This window comes from Microcaecilia unicolor, chromosome 4 (assembly GCF_901765095.1).
Source record: "Microcaecilia unicolor chromosome 4, aMicUni1.1, whole genome shotgun sequence".
In the NCBI taxonomy this organism is placed as follows: Eukaryota; Metazoa; Chordata; class Amphibia; order Gymnophiona; family Siphonopidae; genus Microcaecilia; species Microcaecilia unicolor.
Genome location: NC_044034.1, coordinates 342,521,896 through 342,544,119, shown reverse-complemented (window position 1 = coordinate 342,544,119; position 22,224 = coordinate 342,521,896). Strand labels below are relative to the sequence as shown.

Sequence of the window (22,224 nt, the reverse complement as noted above, 5' to 3'; positions counted from 1 at the left end):
ATGAAAGAAAAGCTCCTGAAGGAAATCCTAAAAATGTTTCACATATGTACATAAGTACATAAGTAGTGCCATACTGGGAAAGACCAAAGGTCCATCTAGCCCAGCATCCTGTCACCGACAGTGGCCAATCCAGGTCAAGGGCACCTGGCACGCTCCCCAAACGTAAAAACATTCCAGACAAGTTATACCTAAAAATGCGGAATTTTTCCAAGTCCATTTAATAGCGGTCTATGGACTTGTCCTTTAGGAATCTATCTAACCCCTTTTTAAACTCCGTCAAGCTAACCGCCCGTACCACGTTCTCCGGCAATGAATTCCAGAGTCTAATTACACGTTGGGTGAAGAAAAATTTTCTCCGATTCGTTTTAAATTTACCACACTGTAGCTTCAACTCATGCCCTCTAGTCCTAGTATTTTTGGATAGCGTGAACAGTCGCTTCACATCCACCCGATCCATTCCACTCATTATTTTATACACTTCTATCATATCTCCCCTCAGCCGTCTCTTCTCCAAGCTGAAAAGCCCTAGCCTTCTCAGCCTCTCTTCATAGGAAAGTTGTCCCATCCCCACTATCATTTTCGTCGCCCTTCGCTGTACCTTTTCCAATTCTACTATATCTTTTTTGAGATACGGAGACCAGTACTGAACACAATACTCCAGGTGCGGTCGCACCATGGAGCGATACAACGGCATTATAACATCCGCACACCTGGACTCCATACCCTTCCTAATAACACCCAACATTCTATTCGCTTTCCTAGCCGCAGCAGCACACTGAGCAGAAGGTTTCAGCGTATCATCGACGACGACACCCAGATCCCTTTCTTGATCCGTAACTCCTAACGCGGAACCTTGCAAGACGTAGCTATAATTCGGGTTCCTCTTACCCACATGCATCACTTTGCACTTGTCAACATTGAACTTCATCTGCCACTTGCACGCCCATTCTCCCAGTCTCGCAAGGTCCTCCTGTAATCGTTCACATTCCTCCTGCGACTTGACGACCCTGAATAATTTTGTGTCATCGGCGAATTTAATTACCTCACTAGTTATTCCCATCTCTAGGTCATTTATAAATACATTAAAAAGCAACGGACCCAGCACAGACCCCTGCGGGACCCCACTAACTACCCTCCTCCACTGAGAATACTGGCCACGCAATCCTACTCTCTGCTTCCTATCTTTCAACCAGTTCTTAATCCATAATAATACCCTACCTCCGATTCCATGACTCTGCAATTTCTTCAGGAGTCTTTCGTGCGGCACTTTGTCAAACGCCTTCTGAAAATCCAGATATACAATATCAACCGGCTCCCCATTGTCCACATGTTTGCTTACCCCCTCAAAAAAATGCATTAGATTGGTGAGGCAAGACTTCCCTTCACTAAATCCGTGCTGACTTTGTCTCATCAGTCCATGTTTTTGTATATGCTCTGCAATTTTATTCTTAATAATAGCCTCCACCATCTTGCCCGGCACCGACGTCAGACTCACCGGTCTATAATTTCCCGGATCTCCTCTGGAACCTTTCTTAAAAATCGGAGTAACATTGGCTACCCTCCAGTCTTCCGGTATTACACTCTATAGTTTGCCTTGTCAAGCAGTGGAAAGGAACGCAGTATTCAAAAACAGCATCTCGCATCAAGAGCCCATTCCAGATATAATGATTCCTCCATATCGTCATCTCCCAGAAGAGCACAATCAGCTGTTAATGAACTAGAGAAACATTTCAAACGCTCTTTCATATTCAGGCTATTTGGTAAAACATCTGAGCTTGTGTATACACAGTTCAAGACCGTTGCTTCCTGAATTTAACATACTTGACGAAGAAAGTGCTTAGCATGGGGGGTCACTTTCCATCTCCCACCACAGCTGTTGTTCTGCTCCATGTGCAAATTTGCAGGATTGGTCTTGGGGGTTTTATTGCAGAAGAAAACAGTTTCCTTTGCTCATATGCATGGGATTAATAGCTCTCCTAGCACAGCCGTGGGAGGAACTGTCTCTACCAAACCATATCCCTCCCTCCATAAAAATAGAGAGGAATAAATAGCAAAGAGAAAAGGTGCCAGACCTACCTTTTTTTTTTTTTGAGGGGGGTGGGGATTAGTGTAACGTCTTTCAGTTTTTCCTGAACATAACCATTTGCTTCCTTCAATGATCCAATAGATACTTCAAACTACCGTTGGTGTCACCACTTTTGTAAACTGATGTCTGTGTTTCACTGATCATTTGCAACTTCCAGGAGTAAGTTTCCATGAGCCAGACACCATGGCCTCGGAGACGGAAGAATCCTCTTTTTATCACTGCCTCAATCCCTGGAAACAACTGACAACGTGTCATAGTGATCTTCGGTGAAACTACCCTTTTCCTGAACTGCAAGAAGGACATGTTCTTTGGGTTCATTTAAATACTGCAAAAAAAAAAAAAAAATGAAAGGCAAAAGAGAAGGTCAATGTGGACATCAGCACTCATAATACTAGTACTACATCATAGCGGCCTAGTGGTTAGGGTGGTGGACTTTGGTCCTGGGGAACTGAGTTTGATTCCCACTTCAGGCACAGGCAGCTCCTTGTGACTCTGGGCAAGTCACTTAACCCTCCATTGCCCCAGGTACAAATAAGTACCTGTATATACTATGTAAACCCCACAGAAAGGCAGCATATCAAGTCCCATTCCCTTTTCCCTATTTGAGATTCTACATGGAATGTTGCTACTATTGGAGATTCTAGATGGAATGTTGCTACTATTGAGATTCTGTTGCTACTATTTGAGATTCTACGTGGAATGTTGCTACTATTGGAGATTCTACATGGAATGTTGCTACTATTGGAGATTCTACATGGAATGTTGCTATTCCACTAGCAACATTCCATGTAGAAGGCTGCGCAGGCTTCTGTTTCTGTGAGTCTGACGTCCTGCACGTACGTGCAGGACGTCAGACTCACAGAAGCAGAAGCCTGCGCGGCCACATTGGTGGAATAGCAACATTCCATGTAGAATCTCAAATAGTAGCAACAGTGGAGGAGGAGTGGCCTAGTGGTTAGGGTGGTGGACTTTGGTCCTGGGGAACTGAGTTTGATTCCCACTTCAGGCACAGGCAGCTCCTTGTGACTCTGGGCAAGTCACTTAACCCTCCATTGCCCCAGGTACAAATAAGTACCTGTATATACTATGTAAACCCCACAGAAAGGCAGCATATCAAGTCCCATTCCCTTTTCCCTATTTGAGATTCTACATGGAATGTTGCTACTATTGGAGATTCTAGATGGAATGTTGCTACTATTGAGATTCTGTTGCTACTATTTGAGATTCTACATGGAATGTTAATGTTGCTATTCCACTAGCAACATTCCATGTAGAAGCCTGCCCTTGCAGCTGCGCAGGCTTCTGTTTCTGTGAGTCTGACGTCCTGCACGTCAGACTCACAGAAACAGAAGCCTGCGCGGCTGCAAGGGCAGGCTTCTACATTGAATACTGCTAGTGGAGGAGTGGCCTAGTGGGTAGTGTGGTGGACTTTGGTCCTGGGGAACTGGGTTCGATTCCCACTGCAGGCACAGGTAGCTCCTTGTGACTCTGGGCAAGTCACTTAACTCTCCATTGCCCCAGGTACAAATAAGTACCTGTAACATAGTAGATGACGGCAGAAAAAGACCTGCATGGTCCATCCAGTCTGCCCAACAAGATAAACTCATATGTGTATACCTTACCTTGATTTGTACCTGCCTTTTTCAGGGCACAGACCATACAAGTCTGCCCAGCAGTATTTACCGCCTCCCAACCACCAGTCCCGCCTCCCATCACTGGCTGTGGCACAGACCGTATAAGTCTGCCCTCCACTATCCTCACCTCCCAACCACCAACCCCTCTTCCCCCACCTGCTCCGCCACCCAATTTCGGCTAAGCTTCTGAGGATCCATTCCTACTGCACAGGATTCCTTTATGCATATCCCACGCATGTTTGAATTCTGTTTATACTATGTAAACCCCACAGAAAGGCAGCATTGAGCCTGCCATGAGTGGGAAAGCGCGGGGTACAAATAAATAAAAATAATACATAAATAAATATACCCGTTACAGATTACAGCACTGTTCTCTTCAGCACTTCTTCCATACTGAAAAGGGAGTTTTCACTTATTTTTCCTCAATTTTACACTTTAGAACTATGTGATATCTAAAACCATCACTGCATAACCTGCATACTGCTGCCGTATTTTAGTCTATTTGGCTTGTCTCCTAAATTACACACAACGCAACTTCAGACAGAACTCTTATGCTTTGGTCATCAAGAGTAATTTGATCAGTTTGACGGTGACGTACAACTAGAAAGCTTATAATCATTCCTATCACTGACAGAAATATATTACATTTGTACCCCGTGCTTTCCCACTCATAGCAGGCTCAGTGCGGCTTACATATTATATACAGGTACTTATTTGTACCAGGGGCAATGGAGGGTTAAGTGACTTGCCCAGAGTTGCAAGGAGCTGCCTGTGCCTGCAATGGGAATCTAACCCAGTTCCCCAGGACCAAAGTCCACCACACTAACCACTAGGCCACTCCTCCACTAGCAACATTCCGTGTAGAAGCCTGCCCTTGCAGCCGCGCAGGCTTCTGTTTCTGTGAGTCTGACGTCCTGCACGTATGTGCAGGACGTCAGACTCACAGAAACAGAAGCCTGCGGAGCTGCAAGGGCAGGCTTCTACATGGAGTGTTGCTAGTGGAATAGCAACATTAACATTCCATGTAGAATCTCAAATAGTAGCAACAGAATCTCAATAGTAGCAACATTCCATCTAGAATCTCCAATAGTAGCAACATTCTATGTAGAATCTCAAATAGGGAAAAGGGAATGGGACTTTCTGTGGGGCTTACATATTATATACAGGTACTTATTTGTACCTGGGGCAATGGAGGGTTAAGTGACTTGCCCAGGGTCACAAGGAGCTGCCTGTGCCTGCAGTGGGAATTGAACCCAGTTCCCCAGGACCAAAGTCCACCACTCTAACCACTACTCCACATATAAAGAGGAATCTGTGAAATATCACAGTATTTTCTAGCTTTGCAGACTCTCAATTTTCCAACACCATGCTATGTGACGTCTGATGCAAGATTCTTGATAACTAAGACGGTTCCCCCAGCACTGGCACACTTCAATCTCGTTTTCATTCCTCGGATAAAAGAATTCATAGTTTTGAAAAAAAAAAAAGGTATTAAAAAATGATAAAAAATATGAAGGCTCAAAAAACAGGAAAGAAGGGCAGGGATAATTTTCTAGAAAAAAATAGAGTGCTGCTGACAGCTCTACCTGCACTGAGGAGAAGGAAACAAGTTCAAAATGATTCCAGGCTGGCATGACCTGGAAGAAACCACCAAGGGATAAAGGAGGGGGGGGGGGGGTTGTAATGTATACTTTACAGCGTATGAAACCTCTCCTTTAAATTTTTTTCAAAATATTTTGATGGACATTATGGGTAAAGCTGAATGGGAGGATCCACTAAGTGTTATGCAATAGAAGTTGATTAAGGATGAATGGAGGTGCAGAAGTCCAGTCACAGGGTTGAACTGTGGCTAATTATTACCCTTCTCAATATAGAGTTCTAGTACCTACATTGATCCTGAGAACAAGATTCTTTGCAGATTATATGTATTCTTGGTCACGGATAAAAACTGGTATTGATGATTTCAACTCATGTTTGATCATTTAATGCCTTTATGAAGAGATTCATCCATGTAATATAATGAAACTGAGTTCTGGCTGCCTGAAACTTCCTTTTGCAGGTCAAATTTGGATCCAGCTTGTGACCCTTCAGTATAAGGTGCCGTCAAGAAATCGTGCAGGAAACTGTCAGATTTTTCGTCAAGTAAAAACGAATCACAAATTCACAATAAAGAAATCTCAGGAACAAAGTCACTGATTCAGGTTATAGAAAGGTGAAGAATGAAAGCAGGCTCTAATCCCCACAACTGTACTTCTCAAAAAGTACATATGAATAAGCCGTTGTCATAAGGAAACCTTCCTTGGTTTCTGAATTAATTCCTCCCTGCCTCCACCCCATGTGCCTGCTATTACTGATGTTCTCAGCAAAATAAATCCTCAAATCTGCCACAAAATATGTTTCTATGCAAAGCATGAAGAGCTCATTTTATCACAACAGCAAGCTCTACACTGCATGGTATTACAAAAGCACACACAGCTGGTAGAATACTGAACCCACATTGGTTAACCATTATTTTAAACTTCTTTTAACTGCTCTCCTGAAAGTTTGTCTAAGCACTTAAGAGCAGCCATGTTTAGAACAATGTCCCTAATATGACATCATAAATATGGACAAATGGGATCCATAAAAACTTTTCATAATATAAACACTTGTGCTCCTGTTTACTAAGCCGTGCTAGTGGCTGTCCCAGCGCTAATGACGACAGAGCCCATTCAAAGAGAATGGGCTCTGCCAGCATTAGCGCCGGGACAACCGCTAGTGCGGCTTAGTAAACAGACCCTTTAGAAAAAGAAATTGTATGATAAACATGAATTGGTCAAGCGGCTACTTACTTCCTCAATGTGTGACGGTATCCTAAAAGGAGGGGAAATCCAGCGTTTAATAACTTCAAAAAACTTCTGTTTCAATGTGAAATAGCCGACTACCAAGATAAATACAATGATTGGTACTGTGAAAATTTTTGCTGCTTTATAGATTGCCGCAGCTCTAGCTGAAAAAGAGAACAAGCATCATCACTTTAGGGAGAAGCTCTGACGGATACAAGACATCACCTAAACATAAAGGAACACCACTTTATACACAAGCCCCACAGCGTAAACATGAGAGATCATGCATTATCCACAGGCCCTATTGTCTAAACATGATAGAACACTGCTTTATTATCCACAGGCATGATGGAACGCTACCCTATGTGGTATAAGTTTAATGGATCACTGCATTATATCAGGTCCTGCAGTGTTAAATGTGTTAGAACACCACATTGTATTCCACCTTGACAAATGTGGGTTTTTTTTATATAGCTTTTTGCCATGTTTGTCAATAATCTTGAATACAAATCAAGAGGTGTTACAGCCTGTGTGAGTCACGTAGCATAAGCTGGCATCTGTTTACATTTTTAGAATGTCGATTGGCTCATAAAGAACAGATCAATCAGCACATCACTACTGCTGCCATCACAGAGAAGATGAATAGAAAACCGTTGCAAAAGTAAACGAATCACTGCAAAACTCTGAATTACACAAATGTGTTAAATTTGAATGCATGTTGTTTCTGCTGGAATCTTCACTTTGTGGTTGAGCAGCAAAGAAACTACAAAAACAGGATGACTTTGTCCTGTAGAATCAATTTCCAAGAAGTTGCAGCCAAGCCTGTTCCTCCAATTTAAACATGTTTGGCTATTATGCCCTGGCTATAAACAAACATCAACCAGTCCCATTTTACCCACCTTAAAAAAAAGCCTAGAAATTTTATTAAAAATCAGTGTAGGCTACTTCTTGCGACAGGCTTAAAGTAACAGATTTCTCCATCTCTGTCCCTTTCCTTTCCATTTTTAAAACAAAGATTAGTTTAAAAACCTGATAATTGTGCATACTATTAACAGTTCTCTACCCTGTAACTTGAATTACTGTTGGTTTTATTATGTATTTTTTTTCTCCTTTAAACCATTTTGCTTGACAACACATACAAAATTTGTCATGCCAATAAAGTTTCTTAAATCTAAAAAAAGCACCCTCTCTCTCTCAGGGCCAGCCTAGCCATCGGGAAGAAATAAACAGTTGTGTAAGGCAGCAGCTTTGGGCAGGAAGGGGAAGGGGAGATGTACTAAACAGCTGCTACAGTCAGAGCAAAACAAAAAGGTTCTAACAACTATATAAAAATCAAAGAAATAACAGAGGGTGCTTTTTTTTTTTTTTTTTACTATTCATTTACTCGTATTATGCTGGGAGGGAGAGCATAAGGCTGAAGGTTTTCCTAGAGTGCCTAATATCCTTGCATCAGTCCTATTTTCTCTCAGCCTACTGTACTTGTCCCTGGTGCTTTTCTCATGTCATGAATGTCATGACTGAGCTGTGCAGCGGAGAAGGGTATTGGGTACATAAGTACATAAGTACATAAGTAGTGCCATACTGGGAAAGACCAAAGGTCCATCTAGCCCAGCATCCTGTCACCGACAGTGGCCAATCCAGGTCAAGGGCACCTGGCACGCTCCTCAAACGTAAAAACATTCCAGACAAGTTATACCTAAAAATGCGGAATTTTTCCAAGTCCATTTAATAGGGGTCTATGGACTTGTCCTTTAGGAATCTATCTAACCCCTTTTTAAACTCCGTCAAGCTAACCGCCCATACCACGTTCTCCGGCAACGAATTCCAGAGTCTAATTACACGTTGGGTGAAGAAAAATTTTCTCCGATTCGTTTTAAATTTACCACACTGTAGCTTCAACTCATGCCCTCTAGTCCTAGTATTTTTGGATAGCGTGAACAGTCGCTTCACATCCACCCGATCCATTCCACTCATTATTTTATACACTTCTATCATATCTCCCCTCAGCCGTCTCTTCTCCAAGCTAAAAAGCCCTAGCCTTCTCAGCCTCTCTTCATAGGAAAGTCGTCCCATCCCCACTATCATTTTCGTCGCCCTTCGCTGTACCTTTTCCAATTCTACTATATCTTTTTTGAGATAGCCAGCATCTGAGTAATACCCACTGTTTTACCTAGCACTGCACACGAGTATCAGTCAATATCCAAGAACACGGCAACAATTGGTAGTTTCCCTCAGTCTTTCATTACATGGTTTTTTCTGTTTGTGTGTTTGTTTTTTTTTTCAAGATACTGCTATATACTCAGGATTGGCTGTGTTTTCTCCCTCCCTTGCTCGGACATCAGTCCTCTAATCTAGTCCAAAGCATGCTCGAATTGTACTGTGATTTTGCCAGCTAACTACCTCTGCTGGTAGGCAAGTGCAGATATGCATAACCCCGTCACTGAAGAGAGATCTGATCGCACTTCCAAGCTTCCCTCCCAGCTTCACAGCATGATCCCTTACCCACGAGCATCTTGTTCTGTGGAAAACACTAGACATATGAATGCCTTCCGTCTTTCTGCTACAGTCTTACACACTTCAAGCTCCTCAATCCTGCCTGTGCAGGGTTTGTACTATCTTTATTCTTTTCTTTAGTCTCACTCACACCCAAGACACTTACAAGGTTACACAGCGAACAGCAACACAAAAATTACAAATACATAAAAATCCTGGACCACGAAAAAAGCAGGTCTTAAGGATCCCAAGTATTAGGCCGGAGTTATACATCCTACTAAAATAACCTCTCACTCCAAATTATATTACGATAATCGAAAATGTTTAAGCCCCCCCCCCCCCCCCAAATAACTAACTCATTTAAACTGCCAATGTTTTGTCTCATTCAACCTTATTAGAGGACCCAATTGTATGTGAACCTCAATGACCACATAAAACTAAGTTATGAGAATATTGTTCTTCCTACTGATATAATAATCCAGGGCCTTTAATAGACTCATATCACCCCTCTTCTCAAGTCACTTCACTGGCTTCCGATCAGTTACCGCATACAATTCAAGCTTCTCCTCCTTACCTACAAATGCACCCGGTCTGCGGCTCCTCACTACCTCTCTACCCTCATCTCCCCCTATGTTCCCGCCCGTAACCTCCGCTCACAGGACAAATCCCTCCTTCCAGTTCCCTTCTCCACCACTGCCAACTCCAGGCTCCGCTCATTGTGCCTTGCCTCACCCTATGCCTGGAACAATCTTCCTCAACCCCTACGCCAAGCCCCCTCCCTACCCATCTTTAAATCTCTGCTTAAAACTCACCTCTTCAATGCTGCTTTCGGCACCTAACCTTTCGAGAAATATAGTATGCCCTATCAGATCGACTCTACACCTGTCTTTTAGATTGTACACTTGTCTTTTAGATTGTACACCTGTCTTTTAGATTGTAAGCTCCTTGACAAGGGACTGTCCTTCCATGTTAAAACTGTACAGCGCTACGTAACCCTAGTAGCGCTTTAGAAATGTTAAGTAGTAGTAGTAGACTGGTTCTTGTTTCCAGATTACACCTCTAAAAAAATGGGCCAAATGGACTCTCGCCCCAATATGACAACAGAATAGTTGCTAATATCAACTTAGCTTGGTAAGTCATCCTGATTAGAGTTATCAACAGATATTAACTTTTGGGGTTCACGAGCCTGAGAGATTACTAGCTACACATGTGGTTAAGAGCAATGAAAACTCCCCTCAAGAGCTGCTAAATTTTTCAACATCCACGTAAAACCTTACAAGTTGTCCACTGCACAAACATCATTTGGCATCATATTCTATAGCTTTGGTATAGGCACAAGAAAAAAAGAACAAATTTAAAGTTCTTAGCTGTCCTCACGCTCTTTGATGGAGATCGAGAAGGTAATGATCAGCACGGGGTATATTCACTAAAATTCCCTACCTGGCTGGGTTGAAATCTTAAATTTTATGAGCCTCTGTAAACAAATAGTAACCTATGAGGCATATTTTCAAAGCACTTAGCCTTCCAAAGTTCCATAGAAACCTATGGAACTTTGGAAGGCTAAGTGCTTTGAAAATATATTTGATAGTAACATAGTAGATGACGGCAGAAAAAGACATGCGCGGTCCATCCAGTCTGCCCAACAAGATAAACTCACATGTGCTACTTTTTGTGTATACCTTACCTTGATTTGTACCTGTCCTTTTCTGTTCTATACTCTCTGAGCAACCAAACTGCTGCGTTCTGGATCACCTGTTGTCTCCTCAGGTAAAGCAGACTGCAACAGTCCAACTAGGATGCCAAGGTTACACAAGCAATAGCTACAAAGCTCTTTTTTTTTAATCAAAGAAGGGACAGAGAAGGAAATGACCGCTGTGCACTATTTTCACAATCTATGAATCCAATTTTAAAATATGCATCAATCTCAAGCCCCCTGACTGGGTCCTCCGGACATAGAGTCCAGTTCTGGTATTACAAGCTTATATTCCTCCCTTATGGGATTTGATTTAAGCTTACTAACTGGCATCTATTTTGATACTGCTATCGAGGCATTGGTTAAACCTATCCCATGCCTCCTAGTAGTCGTGGCCCAGAAAAGCAAATAACTGATTGTCACGGTAGGCCTTCTCTGAACTGTTAGCATGCTTTCAGAAACTTTACAAAGAACAGAGCATCACCTGTGGCTGTAGTTTTGTTACACACAGGTTCACTAAGTGTCCCATTTCTTTCACTGTATTCTGCAAACACCTGCAGACAGTATTCCGTCCAAGAATACAGGTCACGAAGAGTTACGGATGTGGACTGTGTTCCTTTCACCTTAAAAACAAAACAAAAAAAAAAATTAGAGAAAAAAAAACTGTCACAATTACATTCCACCACTTTTTGCTTCATGACTCTTTTCATAGCACACAGTATACGGTCTGTGCCCTGAAAAAGACAGATACAAATCGAGGTAAGGTATACACAAAAAGTAGGACATACGAGTTATCTTGTTGGGCAGACCGGATGGACCGTGCAGGTCTTTTTCTGCCGTCATCTACTATGTTACTATGTTACAGGCCAAATAAACATGGCAGACTGCTAGTGGCCATATCCAACAATTATGCTGAAGGAGAAGAAAATATAAGGAAATCCAACACAAATCAGATCCATTTGGGTGGTTTCTACAACAAGCTGATACAGAACTATTTTTGGATTTATACTAAGACTAGTAAAAAAAAGCCCGTTTCTGATGCAAATGAAACGGGGGCTAGCAAGGTTTTCTTCAGAGTGTGCATGTGGGAGTGTGTGTGACCCTGCCCTCTGCCCTCACTCCCTTCCCCTGTGCTGTCTGTCCCCTCCCCCCTCCCAGTCGAGTCCTTCAGTGTTAAGTTTCCTGCTGTGCTGTGTTTGTGTTACAGAGAGAGTGAGGGCCTCTGCTCTCTCTCCCCTCCCCCCTTCACTGTTACAGAGAGAGCGATTTTGTGCTGTGCTGTGTTTTCCTTCACTGTTTGTGTTACAGAGAGAGTGAGGGCGGGGCAGACATTCATGGGGAAACCGGATATCTCTGTCACTTCACACTTCCGGCTGGAGGCTTCATTTAGAACGTTGGTGGTGCCTTTTATATATAGAGATGTATTTGAAATCTGGTTCCATTTCTGTGTACATGTGATGAAATAAGTCACCCCAGGCAACAATAATCTCATCCCAAAACAAAGCAAAGCCAGTCTCCCATAGCTAGACCTACAATACATACCTTTTTTTCTGCATTGTTTTTCCAGTAATACACATAATACTTTAGCTCAGAAATCTTCTCAAAGGGAGGAGAGAAAGTGACAGTAAGTAATCCATAATCTGAAGTGACTTTTACTGAAGTCGGAGGTCCCACAATTGCTAGAAATGAACACAGCAAAAAATCAAAGTCAATCAGGAAAGACCATATTCTACTTTTTTGCAAGGAAAACAATCAGGTCTTCTAAAATGCTCAGTTTTTGCCCTCTCATATATACAATTTCGAGTACATAGAAAACCAATGCATTCCATTGACTCTAATGTAAATTCCAAACTGGCTGACCACAATCCTGCTCACAGGAAAGTCTCCCTCCCCTCTTGGACAGCTAGTTCCCTATTTTCTTTGCACCTGGCATGACTCACTCATTTCTCAACTTGTTTTTCTAACATACATTAGAGAAAATTCCACTTTGTAACAGATACGGCTTCCATCTTGTGCTGAAATCCTCCATTTTGTTTCCATATCTATTGACCTAACTTTTCCTAATTTAGCTTATTTAGGCCTCAATCCGGGCTACAAACTAGGCCATACTTTTCCAGTAAGCTCCCAGTTATGTCAGCCATCAGATTTCTGACTCAGCCAAGGTCTGTAATAGCCTGAGCTCTATGACTGGGCCCGCCACCATTCCAGTGTGGGGGGGGGGGGGGGGGGGAGGGGGTCTCTGGCTGTACCATAATTATACATTCCCCATTTGTCACCCCATCTGGGAGGGGGTGACACAAAGCTCGTCAAGCTTGTCATCATCCATTCCAGAAGGTGGCAAGCTATCAAACGAGAGGGCGAGTTTTGGTCTTACAAATTGCTAGAAGGTATGGTGCAAGATAGGAAACTTCATTCTCAGGTGATATATTATTTGGGGCGTATGGAATTCCCTTTATATTACCCAATCCCTTGGGCCTCAATCATGATGTCACCCCTCTTGAGACTTGCTCAAACCTGTGGTAAGAAAGGTTTTATGAATGGGACAGACCTATGGGTTCATCTACAAAATCCATCAGGCTTATCCTATTGATTTTGCAAGCATAGTTCCATGAAATAAGTGTAGGTATCAATGTGAGCAGATTGTACATAGCCTCGCAGATTATATATGGATTTGAATAATTAAATGTATAAAAATATTATACACCTGGAACAAAGGTGAAAGAATAGTTTGTTTCTGAATTACCTTCCAGGGTTATACTGATTTTTAGTTTGTTTTTTTAAGTTTTCAAATACATTTCATTGAAAAAGCCGACAATCTGTAATACAGACTAGTAAAAGCCATTTTTTGTTGTTCAAATAAAAGTTATCACACTATAAATATATGTGAAAAAAACAAATTATTTTTAAAATAAAGTGATTTATAAGAAAAAAAAATCATACAATAGGGGGTATAAGAACATAAGAATTGCCATATTGGGTTAGACCAAAGCTCCATCAAGCCCAGCATCTTGTTTCCAACAGTGGCCAAGTCAGGATCTCAAAAAGTAGGAAGACGGTACCTATTCCCAGGAATAATTTATGGGCTTTGCCTCCAAAAATTTGTCCAAACCTTTCTTTTTTTTTAAATTCAGTTAAGCAAATTGCTTTTATCACATCCTCCAAGGTAGTGTATGCAAATCAATTTATGAATATTCTGAAAACCTGGATAGCTGGGGTTTCCCCCAGGTCAGGTTTGGGAAACACTGAGATCCTATGCAGTCATGGTTTACAAAAAACCATTAGTACAGATTGCTGCTTACTAGCCTCGTTCAATGAGGAGGGATAATTTACAAAGATGGTAGCACACTATTAATACAATTAGATCTATTATCTGCATTTAATTTAGTTTGCCGTGATAAGTTATAAAAATGTTTGGACATGATTCTCCCTTTTTCTGAGAAACAGATCCTAATCAAGTTTTGGGAACCAGGTTGTGGGGTGCCCCAGGGGTCCCCGCTGTCCTCTGTTCTTTTTAATATTTACCTAAGTACCCTGGGTAAGATAAGGGACCTAGGATTATCATATATCTTTATGTGAATGATATCCAGATCATTTTGCCATGTAATACCACCACACCCTATGACTATTTTGAGAGTCTGCCAAAAATCTCATTATAGATGAACTCTTATTCACTGAAATTATAAGCAAATAAGGTTGAACCAGTGACAAAAATTGCCCCATGCATTCTGAACAGCTTGTTATGGATGGAATGGTTTCTCATTTGAGCAGTATTATTAGGAGTCTGGGAGTATTTATCAATTCTTCTCTTGAGACAGAACCTCATCTACTATAATAAAACTCACCCTCAACGTTCTGAGGACACTGACGTCAGTGAAGCCAAGCCCTGACTTCCTTCAAAAAGGTTCGAAGGTTCGTGGTGGTGAATCGCTCCGGGCCCCGCCCTCGAGGGCGGAGCAATGGCAGAACAACGAAGGGGTTGGCAGGGAGGGAGGCAGGGAGGCGTGGGGAGGTGGGAAATCGCTCCGGGCCCTGCCCTCAAAGGCGGAGCAATGGCACAACAACGAAGGGGTTGGCAGGGAGGGAGGCAGGGAGGTGGGGGGGGGGGGGGGAAATCGCTCCAGTCCCCGCCCTCGCATCAAACGTCATGACGTTGGGGGCGGAGCAATGGAAGAACAACGAAGGGGTTGGCCAGGGAGGGAGGGGTGTGGGCGACGAACACCTTGCTAGCGCCCGTTTCATTTGCTCTGAAACGGGCCTCTTTTACTAGTCTTAAATAAATTCTGAAATCTATGTTTTACCAGTTATTTAAACTACAACAGGTTCAAGATTTTTAATTAAATGATCTTCAGAAAACAGTTCATGCTATTATATCCTTAGGATTACATTATAATAATATTCTTTACTTAGGTCTCTCTAAAAAGATAACCCCTAGACTACAGGAACTTCAAAATGCACTGGCCAAAACATTTACTTAAAAGTACATTTCAAAGAGCTACACTATTATTTTAGTACTGCATTGGCTCCCAGTTTCCACTAGGATTGAGTTCAAACTGCTCTGGTTTTTGTTTAGAAATTCTTCACGAGCTTGGCCCTGTATATTAAATTTGTCTTCTTACCATGAAATAAGTAGATAAAGGTAAAGGAGTAAAATAAAGGTGGGGGGGGGAAGGGGGAGGAAAGGATGTAAAATAATGATGATGATGTTAGACTAGATGCACATGTACAATTATGACATGACTGAATGTTTACAAAATGTTTGACTTTATTGGTTTCGTTTGACGCGGTACATCATCAATAAAAACCGTTGAAATAGAAATTTGTCTTCTTATTTACAATCAAACTCCTTCAGCTACTGTTTTCATTAAACTTTCTATTCGTAAACTGTTCCTGGCTGCTGGAACTCTCTCCTTCTAGAATTAAGACTAGAAAGTAAGTTTATTATTGTACTTTTACTTTTGTAAACCGCCCCGAGCTTCTCCTGGAGGTGGTCTACAAAAACTTGACTTATACAATATTATTTCCTCTATCTTAATTATGCTTTGGAAAAGTGTTAGTGCAGCCCAAAGTTGATCACCTTGAGTTATCACACATTAACCCAGGTGAAGCTTCCTCTCCTGCGGCTTCCATTTACTTCATCATGTACAACTGTAAGCATGAGGAGTGGGAGGTGAAGCGATACAGAGCAAACAAAAAGAAAAGAAAGGATAAGGACAAAATGCAGGAGTTCTTACTGTCTCGGGTTGCTTGAAACTCCGTTGTGCTCACCCAAGCAGATTCACTTTGGTTGTTTACTGTCCGAACACGCAGAAAAACTCTCCAAAATTCAAGAAATGCGTTTGTAAAATCACATTGCGTTTCTGTGATCTTTAAGCAGTTTATTTGAGTCCAGTCTGTTGAATTGCACCTGCAAAACAAGATAGAAAGTTTGTGAATTTCAACGCTGTTGCTGTACGCCTGTCAACATATCCTTAAAAGTAAGGCCAGACAAAACATAACAACTAATACACTCAGATCTAAGATGGAATGGACCTACAGGCTCTTGATCACATGCACTGAGGGAATCACCTTCTTGACTCCTCCAGAACAGAGGTGCGCAAAGGGACGGAGACAACAGAAAACTGCAGAAATCCGAAACATCCGTAGGGATGGGGACAAAAAAAAGTCATTACTACCATGGGGACAGGAGGGGATGGATTAGAAATGGATGGGGGCTGGGAGGGAAAGATTATGTCCCCGTGCACACCTTGACTCGGAAACTCGACACAAACACCTCAGCTTAAAAAAAAAATTTTTTTTTGAAAGAGGAGCTCACTTTGATGAAAGCTGATGCATGTGTTCAGTAATTTTGGCAACAGAGAACACCGATAAACTGGTGAGAATATTTGTTGATTTATTTCAAGCATTTTGGCAGAGTATAATCTCCACCGAATTAATCTCATCTATGTGACTGATAATGTAGTCAATATGGAAGCATAATAGTTTGCTATACCAGATATGTATCATTCTCAAAGTAACCACTATATAAATTAAAATAATTAAATAAGCTGTTTAACAGAACTTGTGGCGATACTTGAGACTCTCAATTTATTTGATTTATTTTGTAGCATTTGTATCCCACATTTTCCCACCTATTTGCAGGCTCAATGTGGTTTACATTTGCCGTAATGGCAATTACCATTCCGGACTACAAATATGCACATGGTTTTGCAATCAAGTGCGTACAAACATGGTGAAAGAATACATTGTGATCTTGCGTACATATTAGTACATGGTTTTACAATCAAGTGCATACATACATGGTAGAAGAATACATTGTGATCTTGTGTAGGTGTCAGCATTATGTAATTGCTCAGGTGAGGACATTAGGGTGAGAGTATTAATGTATGGCGGTGAGGTTAGTCGGCCTTTTGTGGTTGCATAGTAGACGATATTAGATTAGAAGTGGTACTATTTGTTCATTAAGGTCATTGAGTTTGCTCGGTCGCATGATTGGGTCGGGCCAATCTTAATCTTCATTCTTATTGTTTGGTAATTAGGACGGTTGTTTGTTGTATGCCTTCTTGAATAAGTCAGTTTTCAGTAGATAAATAAATGTCATCGGGCTTTAATTCACCAATCTTGTCATTGGCTCTTCAACAAATAACAATTTTGTGCTTTTTATCTTAATTTTGTATGATATATCTTATAAAACTTTAATTCTTGTACTCATCTTAGAGGTTTAGCAATAATGTTGGCTTGGGGGATACTCTTCTGACATGCAGGATGTTTCGCTTGTGCTTCTTCAAGGAAAACCCTCTCTCAAAAAGCCTGACCTGTCTTGCCAACCATAGTATTACTATTGTCAAGATGGCTGGCAAGACGGGTCAGGCTTGTTGAGAAGGTGTTTTCCTTGAAGAAGTGCAAGCGAAACATGCTGCATGTCTCCGTAATAGCAACAATACCCAAATTTTCTTCAAACATCAGGGCTTGCAAGTCTTGAACCTTTTACTTAGACTACAAGCATTTGTGCACGTAGCTTTCCATGTGCTTATTGAGTTTGGGTGTTTTTTTTATATTTACATGACCTTTTCCTCTGCCATCATGTTTATTCTAGGGGTGACTTTCTGAAATCCCCTGTTTCCTTTTGTCACCCCCACCCTCTAGTTTAAATGTCTAGAAACATACTGTCTGAATTTCTCACCAGGGATCCTTTTTCCCATCACAGAAAGATGTAGCCCATCATTACAGTACAGCCTGTTATTTTTCCACGTATTACCCCATTCTCCACCCTGCTAGACTGTCTATGAGAGACTGTTATATACACTGTCAGCTACCACATTTGCTTATTTCTGATCTGACGAAGAAGGGCAACCTTCGAAAGCTAATCAAGAAATGTATTAAGTTATGTCCAATAAAAAAGGGATCATCTTATTTTCTTTTCCATGTTTTATTTTGTTTGATTTCTATAGATTCTACATGGAATGTTGCTATTCCACTAGCAACATTCCATGTAGAAGTCGGCCCTTGCAGATCACCAATGTGGCCGCGCAGGCTTCTGCTTCTGTGAGTCTGACGTCCTGCACATACGTGCAGGACGTCAGACTCACAGAAACAGAAGCCTGCGCAGCCTTCTACATGGAATGTTGCTAGTGGAATAGCAACATTCCATGTAGAATCTCCAATAGTAGCAACATTCCATATAGAATCTCCAATGGTATCTATTTTACTGTCATAGTAATGCTTGAATGTTTTCACTTATATACACTGTCAGCTAGCACATTTGCTTATTTCCGATCTGAGGAAGAAGGGCAACCTTCGAAAGCTAATCAAGAAATGTATTAAGTTATATCCAATAAAAAAGGTATCATCTTATTTTCTTTTCCATGTTTTAATTTTGTTTGATTTCTATTGATATCCTATGTATCTAAAACCTTCTTCTTTACACCAAGACTCAAGCCACTTATTGAATTCCTCTCCCCTCCCCAACGTAGGAATTACTTCAGAAAAAGCCACAGTCCAAACCAAAGATTTCAGTCCCTCCCCAAACTTCTGGAACGCTCTCTGTGCTGTAAACTTGCCATTGTTGGCCAGGTCATTTGTCCCCAGGTGAATTACATCATCAGCGTTGGAAGCCTCGCTCTCTTCTCGGATCACTTTCAGACCCATCTCTTTAACAAGGCTTACCACAAAGATCAATCAATGTGAATATACATAACTCCTCCACACATAGTTAGAAATGTCTTATAATATTTGCTTGTTATACTATCATGTCTTATCATTATCATGTTGCCAAAAATTTTCTGTAACACTAAATGTCTATTTTCTATTATATTTCCACTATCCATGATGTATTGTAAGCCACATTAAGCCTGCAAATAGGTGGGAAAATGTGGGATACAAATGCAATAAATAAATAAATATTTGGTCTGTACATCTTGTAGCTGAAGATCCTGGAAGCCATTTCACGACGTTGGAACCCCTAAACTGTGCTCCTAAGTTAATGCCTCTGATAATGGAGTCTCCAAGCAGTAAGAATTATCTGCTTTTCACCAATCTGTCATTATTTGGGGGGATGCTTCTTGGGTTGTGCTATTTTCATTGCCTCTGGTTCTACCACAGTACTTCTTTTTTCACCATCATAATGATGCAACGCTGCAAAAGAATTTGACAGGGGCAAAGCTTGGAAGGGCGAGTGTTTCTGTGTCACAGATCTTAGTCTACCAGAGCCTACTGTGACCCGTCTATTCCTCTGATGTTTCATTCTCTGAGGCAGTGGTGGTGGTAAATTAGCTGGGAAATGAGTCATCCTGGACGATTACCTATAAGAGGTACAAGTTCTGACCCCTGGAGGAAGAACCAGACTGAAGGAACGGAACTCTCAAGGAAAATATTGCATCTTCCATAAAGCTGAATCCATAGGTTCCAAATTTTAACTTAGGTTCACCATATACAGTAATGTGAAAAAAAAAAAAAGCTTTTTCCCTGCTCATGATTTCCCCTATTATTGCACCTATATCACACTGAATGGTTTCTGATCTCTAAACAAAATGTGAAAAAGTAACTGCCCCTTAGTTAATCAACCAACTGACCAAATTTAATTAATAGAGTCAGCTGATTGAACGTAGACAGTCCTGTTGTATCTAAACCTCACTATATATTGAATCTTAACATGAGAGTGAACTAGTCACCACAAAGTTTTTCCAAGAATGTGATGCCACAATCAAAGCAAATGGAGTGGGGACCAGGACAATTGAGGGTCTGGCCTGATGACACATCATGCATGCCTCAAAAACATTTTGGATTATTATTATTATTAGCATTTGTATAGCGCTACCAGATGCACGCAGCGCTGAACACCTGATACAAAGAGACAGTCCCTGCTCAAAAGAGCTTACAATCTAAATAATACAGACAGACAAGACAGTTACGGGTGAGGGAAGTAATGGGTAAGAAGGGAGGAAGGGACAAGGGGAGGGCAATTGTGGCTAGGAGCTAAAAGCAGCAGTGAAAAGGTGGGTTTTCAGCATAGATTTGAAAACAGATAGAGATGGAGCTAGACGTATAGGTCCAGGAGCGGAGTTCACGGGGAGGAATGTAGGGAGAGATGACAGCGGAGAGGTAATGGGGGCTGCAGAGTGGATGCATTTAAAGGTCAGTACGAGAAGTTTAAACTGAATGCGGAAGCGGACAAGGAGCCAGTGATTATGGCCAGTTGTCTCTCGCTCTTCAGGACAGGAACATACATACACACTCTCCCTCTTTTGGTATGTGCTGCTGCCTGATGCTCCTGTGCTTACCACGTTAAGTGGTCACTCCAACCAGGTATGCCCAGCAGCAGCCCCCTCGTATTTTCCCTTCCATCCCTCACCCATTCTTACCACCCCCAGGACATTTGTTGGTTCTCTCCAATAGCAGCCCAATGCCCCTTGCAGAGTTCAGTCCCCCCACATCATGCAGAAGCTTCTCCTGCACAGAACAGCACCCTGGTTTACTCCCTTTCTTCTTGTGACTAGAATTGTCTTTCAGTACTCCTGCCCCCCACCACCCTCCCATTGGCTGGATAATACCCACAAGGTCAAGGTTGACACCACTTGATTAGCCACTGCCTTTGCCATGAATTGCATTTCATTAGGTTGTTCCAATGGTCTTCAAACTGGAGCGTACCAGATGCAGTAAATGATTCACGTTAACTTACCCTTGAAACTCCACCTCGTATGTCACTTTGCCCGTGCCATTCTCCACCAGGACAGGGTCCCAGGACAACACCCTATTTAGGTTGTAGGAGTGGATTTTTACATTCTGTGGAGCAGGCAGCTTTGGCAGAGGATCTGTAATCAGAGAGACAAGAGATCAATTATTTCTTAACAGCATGTTCTTACAAATCAGCACGGACCGATTTCACCAGTAGATTCCTGAACAATTATTAGTAAACAAACAACATTTTCTACCATTTTGCAGAAGCACCTTTTTTTCCCCCCAATATGATAAATCACTGTTAAATGGTCCAACAGTGCACATAACAACCCTATGCTTATAAATCACTTCAATCACACTTGTAAGGAGTAGGCAAATCCAATTAAATAGAAGCCTCAGCAGCAACTCGTTTCACACAGGAACACATCTTATGACTTGCCTGCGTCATCATCATCAGCTTCCATATAACAATACTTTACTTGTTGTCTATATTTCATAGAAACGTTCATATGAAATATAGTCTACAAGTACATAAGAAAATAAGAATAGCCATACTGGGTCAGGCCAATGGTCCATCTAGCTCAGTATCCTGCTTCCAGCAGTGGCCAATCCAGGTCACAAGTAAATATCAGAAGGAGAAATTAGGACTTACCTGATCATTTTCTTTCCATTAGTTCTTCACACTATTCCAGGCCAGTCCATCGACCAGCAGGTGGAGATAGAAAATGCAGAACTGAACACCACTACATAAGCTCCCTGCTAGCAGCTCAGCTCCTCAGTATCAGTCCTCCATTAAGGAAGAAAGAACGCCCAATCAGGAGCATGGTCAGCAACCAACACATCCAGCCCCAAGAACCATCCGAAGACAAGGTCCCTGGAAAACAGGATACAAAGACCATGTATAGAGCCACCAATCAGGGTGTTGAACCACGGGAGGGCTCCTGGAATAGTGTGAAGAACTAATGGAAAGAAAATTATCAGGTAAGTCCTAATTTCTCCTTCCATTACGTTCATTCCCACAGGCAAGTCACAGGACGTGTTCCTGTGTGAGGCGAGTTGCTGCTGAGGCTTCGATTTAATTGGATTTTCCTACTCCTTACAAGTGTGACTGAAGTGATTTATAAGCACAGGGTTGTTATTTGACGATTTTATTTTACAATTGCATAAGAATACTTTAAGGAACAAAATCATCTGGATTTCACTGTTTCATGCTGTTTCAGTTTCATTCCTGGGACAACACAAGTGTTTATATTTTTGATAGCTCCTCCCATTGTCACTCTCACTGTTTTGGACCTAAGCATGCGAGGATGGGAAATTATT

At 41.7% G+C, this 22,224-nt stretch overlaps 1 protein-coding gene across 1 annotated transcript; it reads right to left on the bottom strand.

Moving 5' to 3' along the window:
* Positions 1 to 1,586: 1,586 nt before the first annotated feature.
* IFNGR2 (interferon gamma receptor 2) lies at positions 1,587 to 21,048 on the bottom strand (the record flags this gene model as incomplete). Its single annotated transcript, XM_030202525.1, has 6 exons — positions 1,587 to 2,411; positions 6,552 to 6,709; positions 11,216 to 11,354; positions 12,274 to 12,410; positions 15,963 to 16,135; positions 20,906 to 21,048. Coding segments are annotated over 6 exons (852 nt in total), but the record flags the coding sequence as incomplete, so codon positions are not given.
* Between the last annotated feature and the right edge of the window lie 1,176 nt (positions 21,049 to 22,224).